This window comes from Ruditapes philippinarum, unplaced genomic scaffold, assembly GCF_026571515.1.
Source record: "Ruditapes philippinarum isolate M1 unplaced genomic scaffold, ASM2657151v2 ctg2754_1_1_1_1, whole genome shotgun sequence".
Lineage (NCBI taxonomy): Eukaryota > Metazoa > Mollusca > Bivalvia > Venerida > Veneridae > Ruditapes > Ruditapes philippinarum.
Genome location: NW_026865902.1, coordinates 2,133 through 9,147, shown reverse-complemented (window position 1 = coordinate 9,147; position 7,015 = coordinate 2,133). Strand labels below are relative to the sequence as shown.

General features: G+C 30.0%; 1 protein-coding gene across 1 annotated transcript; it reads left to right on the top strand.

Moving 5' to 3' along the window:
• The first annotated feature begins 5,336 nt into the window (after positions 1-5,336).
• Positions 5,337-6,587, top strand: LOC132730699 (C-type lectin domain family 4 member F-like). The gene has a single exon (XM_060716676.1). The coding sequence runs from the start codon at positions 5,457-5,459 to the stop codon at positions 6,375-6,377; it is 921 nt and encodes a 306-aa protein (XP_060572659.1). The 5' UTR covers positions 5,337-5,456; the 3' UTR covers positions 6,378-6,587.
• The last annotated feature ends 428 nt before the right edge of the window (positions 6,588-7,015 follow it).

Sequence of the window (7,015 nt, the reverse complement as noted above, 5' to 3'; positions counted from 1 at the left end):
GAGGGCATAGAATTCGTGTCATTTTATAACCATAGTTGTCATATGGGACAATTACTGAAGGCAGGTAGCCCCACCCTTTATTTTTACATCAAAATAACTGATTACGAATTTATATGGTTTTTATTTTTAATATAATCCAAAAACATTGAGGATTCAAAGGAATTAATTTTCCGTGTTCATTTAATTCGCTTTATAACTATAAATATTTAATAGAAGTCAATGGTTGCTTTAATTTCAATTAATACCCGCACTATTATTTTGCGAAATTCGATTATTTGAATCATGATTTTGCTCTTTCAAACAAACGATGGCTTATGCTTTTTGAAATTTGTTAAGATTGTTAAGATTAGCATTGAATGCACAACAAGCGGCGTTACGTTTAACTTCACTCCAACTGAACTATATTTAAAAGCGGAGGAATATCATGTATCACAAATACATGAGAATTTACTCATGTACGTTGCTTTAACTACACGTATAAAAGTGCGCTTTTTTTTTTCTTTTAAATCAAACAAAAATTTATAATACTGATTTTTATATTTACGTAATAAAAAAATGAATATGAAAAATAGTGAAAGTGCTAATGCAACAGAAATCATTAGAATTTGATTTTAAAATTAACAATTGAAAAAAAAACAAGGGTTAAGAAGACAAATTACTAGTATGGTACTTCTTTAACATTATATGTTGGGATTTGCCCCGGGGCTAGTGATTATAAAATCACCCTTTTCCCCTTTTCAAGGCAGCGACTATTTCTTCTTTTCTTTATTTGAGAAAACCACCCAACTAGCTCACGGAACGTCAGTGGTTCTATCCAGGTTCCCGCTCGTGCTTGAAATAAAGAACGGAAGGGAAATAAAGAACGGAAGGTCACCTAAGGTCTTCGTCTACCATTAAAGCTGGAAAGTCGCAAAATGAATTCTGGTGCGACATATAAGCCAACCATAAAATAAATAATTGAATAAAACCATTTAGGAATCGATACCTTAAGCTATTAAACCGATTTGGCATTGAAATGAGAATTTACATAAAGATGTGACTTTTTTTGCAAAAAAAAAAAGCTCTTCTACTTATAATACATATAATACCATAACATATAACAACACCATTAATAACTGTGCCTGTACTGTCATCAAATTGATAACAAAAAAACAATGCATCATAAGACAGAACACCAATCAACAACAACAAAAAGAAATCACTGACTTTGTAAAATTAGTATAAGTATAGAGCAAAGGCCAAAGACAGAGAGCTATTTTCAAGAAACACTTGTTAAAATGTATTCAGCATTCAAGTGATAGGTTAAGTAGCGGAAACACAAAATAAAATTTTCGTTATAAACATGTTTATCCTATGTGACACGCGTGATCTAATTTGTAGAAAAAAATTCACTTAAGAAATGCTTTAAAGGAAAATATATGGTTTGTAAGTCAAGTGTTTTAGTATACGACGTAAAAAACAAAAGTGTTGATAATGTTTTCTATGTACTAAATATAAGACAAAATGTGGTGATGGAAATTTGTCTCAAATACCTTACGATTGTACGGTGGCGCAGAGGCGACATGTGTATTTTAAATTCATCTCGTGTACACGAGATACCATGTCGAGCCCACGAGTTGTGCGCACGATATAATAAAGTCGTGCACACGAAATTCTATGTCGTGTGCACGAGCTAATTTAGTCGGGCAAACGAGATTCTATGCCATACGCACGAGATACTATGTCGTGCGCATAAGATACTATGTCGCGCGTACGAGATAACTTAGTCATGTGCACGACTTACTGTGTCGTGGGAAAGTGTAATTATGTCTTGAGCATGAGTTACTATGTCGTACCAACAGATAATTAGCCAATCAGAATACACCTAACATACACAAATGTTGTTAGTTAAAAATAGCTGAAGGCTGAAACTATTTTATCTTAAACATAATTATCTCGTTCACACCACATTGTTACTCGTGTGCATGACTTAATTATCTCGTGCATACGACTTAGCAACATGTGCATACGACATAACAGCTCGTGCGCACGACTTAATTTTCTCGTGCGCACGAGATAAATAAAACACACACACACACATGTCACCTCTGTGTCACCGTACATTTGTGGTTATTTTTCTTGACCCAACTCTGAGGCAGAGATCAACAACCATTATAGCTGACAAAGCGGGATCACCTTAAATTGTTTTATTTAAATTTCTAACGCAATTGTTTTTTGTTTTCGTTTAGTTTAATTATGTGTAACATAGCTTATATCATTTGTTAATCCTCGTGAAATTGCTTTTTGGAAATACCAAGTTATTTCGATTTGGACCAGAGTTTACATGACTGAACAGAAAAGCATTAAACTGAACATAACAGCATTAAACTGAACAGAAAAGCATTAAATTGAACAGAAAAGCATAAAACTGAACATAAAACTGAACATAAAAGCATTAAACTGAACAGAAAAGCATAAAACTAAACATAAAAGCATAAAACTGAAATAAAAGCATTAAACTGAACAGAAAAACATAAAACTGAACATAAAAGCATAAAACTGAACATAAAACTGAACATAAAAGCATTAAACTGAACAGAAAAGCATAAAACTAAACATAAAAGCATAAAACTGAAATAAAAGCATTAAACTGAACAGAAAACTGAACATAAAGCATTAAACTGAACAGAAAAGCATAAAACTAAACATAAAAGCTTAAAACTGAACATAAAAGCATTAAACTGAACAGAAAAGCATAAAACTGAACATAAAAGCATAAAACTGAACATAAAAGCATACACTGGCTGTAGTCCGATTAAAGAAAATTTTAGCGTCAAACATTGCAACACAAGTTATTTTTACATTTTTGGTCTGCTATATACATCATATAAAACAAGTAAAAACTCTAAAAAGTCTAACCATGGCAACCAGAAAAAATTGTCCATTTTCAAAACGCCGTCGCCACAAATATACCGACAAAGGTAAACCATGCGCGTTTCACATCTAGTGAATAGTGATAGTTAAAACTTGTTTGTAATTACAACAATTTAAAAGTCGTTTTAGTTGATAATTGTATTCTAAAGATTGTATCGTCAGCTCTGTTCTGTTCTAAGATTAACCACAGAATTAAATGGCATGGGGGTCAATTTTATAGATCGGCAAATGTACGTAATAAATGTAACCATAACATACAAAAATACAAATGAAATTAAAAATAAATAATGATGATGATTGCCAAACATCTGCAAAAACAATTATGATAAGAAAATAATATTCATATGATAATAATGATAAAAACGATTTCAACAACAACAACAACAACAAAAATAAATAACAACAATTATAACAACAAAACTAGAATGATAAGATATTTATAATGATAATAATAATAATAATAATAATAATAATAATAATAATAATGAAATAATAGTAATGAAATAATTGAAACAATAAGCAATGATAATATTAATAGCACTGAAAAATAAAAAAATGATGATAATGAAATAATAAGATCTTAATGAAAATGATAATGAGACGACATTAATAGAATGAATGCAGCCAGAACAACAACAACAATGTCAAATATTGGTAATTGATAATTGACATATTAAATTATGGTGGTAATAGTAAGAAAATCGATAATAATTCATGATAATGATTATTATAAAATATTGCTAACAATGAAAACAAAATGATAATAATAACATTAATGTTTGTTATAAAATACTGATAGGAATGGAAACGAAATGATAATAATAATGATGATGATGATGATGATGATAATGATGATGATGATGATGATTATGATGATGATGTTGCTGATGATAATTGATAATGATGATAATGATAATAATAATTATAATGAAATGATATAAAAAATGTTCATAATGATGATAATAATAAAAAAAAGATAATAATAATACAGTAATTTCAAAAACAACATCATCAACATCAAATGATAATAGTTCACGATTACTATAAAATACTGAAAGAAAATGGAAACAAAAACGAAATGATGATGATGATGATGATGATGTTAATAATAATTATGATAATAATAACTATGACGATGACGACGACGACGACGATTATGATAAAATAATTATAATATTAATAATAATAATAATAAAACAATACATAATTTCAACAACATCATCAGCATCAAATAACTGTTATAATCATGAAAACAAAACGGAATAATAATGAAAACAGAATAATAATAAGAACGGAATAATAATAATAACAATAATAATAATAATAGTTTCAATAGTTATAATAATAATTATTAAGAAATTATGATGCTAATAATGATAATAATTCATGATAAGAATAAATAATTGAAGACAATTATGATGATAATAATGATTGTTGGCGACGATGACAATTTTTCTGTAAGTGATTTTGTCTATATTGGAAAGTCTGTAATACATTTAATAATTACTGCGGTAGAATTTAGTATACACAACAAACGAATTGTATACATGGATGCTGTTTGCAAGTATGAGATACATGATCCGATAAACCCCTTTATTTATATAGTAGATAATATATAGTGTTCTAGAATGAAATTTTATCATTCATCATATAAATGTTATAACTTTATCAATTAGAACTTTATCAACACTTGATCGTCTAGTGTTTTTTATTAGGATAATCAAAATGACACATTTCTATTGTTGTTTTTTTTTCAAATTTTGAAACATTTCTTGAAAAAGTAATTCACTTAAAGGGAGAGTAATGTGGTGTATTTAAATTACATGCCGTGCTGGAAGAGTTACACAACCTTCTATCACATTTCCATGTGTATTAGCTCATGTGCAATTCCTTGTTAAGATTTTTTCCATGTTTTGTTCTGTTTTAATTGTTGTCACATGATTATCATTTTCAATCACTTTTTTCTATCAAGTGTCCTGTTTTTACTCGGATTCTATATATTTTTATTATTCTTTTTTGTTCATTTTAGCTGTTGATGTAGTAATTTAAATATATTATTTTTTTTAATATTTATATTTCACAATTTTTACATATATATTACTGCGAGCTGAACAATTGCAATTGCGTGGCATTTTATAATGTTTCGTGAAAATATATTCCATATTTCACAAAAACGACAATATATACTCTTAATATTTCATGGATAAAATGAAATTAAACACTATTTAAATTGATCATTTTGTCAGTTCGAAACGCCGACAAAGTAAAAATATCGCAGCATTTGTAAATAAATGACAGTAATATCAACGACGGAGGGCGTTATTCACAGAAGAAAAAAATAACTGGCATTCAAGTGGTATGTAAAGTAGCGGAAATATGTTTTCATTACACTTAAGTCTTTTTGTCTCCAAAAAAACCCCAACTATTTTGTTAAATCAAGTATATAGTGTCGCATGTAAAACCATAAGAGTTGATCTTGTTCGTTTTAATATACATTTCATTCGAAAGGACTAATATAATGATGAAAATTTGTCTTAAACATCATGTTTGTGCTGGTATTGACAGCATCGGCGGCCGTAGATGCTAATGTGAGGAGAAAATTAACCGTGCTCGAAAAACGAATTGGCTTGGTAGAATTTCGTATGAATAACGATAACGAACAGGCAAATGAAATGTTTACAACGTTGCAACAAAATTACGAGGAGCTAAATGATTCTGTGCATCATCTAAAGGATCAGAAGTGTCCTCAAAGCATGAATGGGGAAGAAAAAGGAGATGGAACAAATATGTATAAAAAAGATATCATTGAAATGCAGACACAAAGTCAAATGTTGGTGTCGCTTGGAATCGAAAGCGAGAAAAAATGGACCAGGGATCAAGTTGGAAAACTTACCAATCAGTTAAGTGAGAATACCGATTTGTTAAAGAGGCAGTGTTCAGATCTTTCAAATCAGATACATTTACAAAATGATCAGGTGACAAAAAACTATTCAAGACTCAAGGATATGAATGACGCTATTGTCAAGAAAAATGAACAAATGGAAGATCAAATGAATTTGAATCTCAAGAGGATAGAAACACAGCAGAAAGAAATAGAAACATTAAAGGACATCTTGGCTAAAATAAACAGTACTTTATATTCTACAACACCAACAACGACACATGTACAAACAACGACACCTAAAACGACAACTTTTATTTGTCCAATGGGTTGGATACGTTTCTCAGCATATTGTTATTTGCTTGTAAATGAGAAGAAGAATTTCTATGAAGCACGTGCTAATTGTGAATCTGTCGGGGCATCTTTGGCAGACTTTACAAGTCAAACAGAAAATTCTTTTGTCGCTGAAAAGTTACAGATCGGTTCGAACACGTGGATTGGATACTCTGATGAGGAGACAGAAGGAACATGGGTTTCATTGAGAACAGGTCAATCTGCTAGATTTACGTATGTACTTATTTAAAATTATTTTATAATGTTTTCAATGATAAAACGCTTCCATAACTAACTTTCTAACACAGTTTGGTTCATTAATTGTTGAGTAAATTTTTCTTCTATCAAACATGGCTGTAACGTTTAACTTCCGAGTACATTTTTCAACGATCGAACATTACTGGTAACATTTACTCCTAAGCACATTTTCCTTTTATCTAGCGTAACCGGACTCATTCACTCCCTTGTTAATTTTTTTCTGCTTTTCAACATAGCTCTTTTTCATTTACTTCCGAGTACATTTTCTACTTTCCAACAAGGCTGGATTTATTTACTACCGAGAACATTTTTATAGTATCAAACAGAGCTGGTTTCATTTACCCCCGAGTAGATCTTTATAGTATCCAACATAGCTGGTATCATTTACTTCGTAGTATCAGACATAGCTGGTATCATATACTCCAAAGTAGATTTTTGTAGTATACAACATAGCTGGTATCATTTACTTCTGAGTAGATTTTTGTAGAATCCAACATAGCTGATGTCATTTACTACCGAGTAGTTTTTTTATTGTATCCAACATAGCTGGTATCATTTACTCCAGATTATATTTTAATTGTATCCAACATAGCTGGTATCATTTACTTCTGAGTAGATTTTTGTAGAATC

Coding starts and splice junctions, on each gene's coding strand:
- LOC132730699 (XM_060716676.1), top strand. CDS start 5,457: ATGTTTGTGCTGGTATTGACAGCATCGGCGGCCGTAGATGCTAATGTG.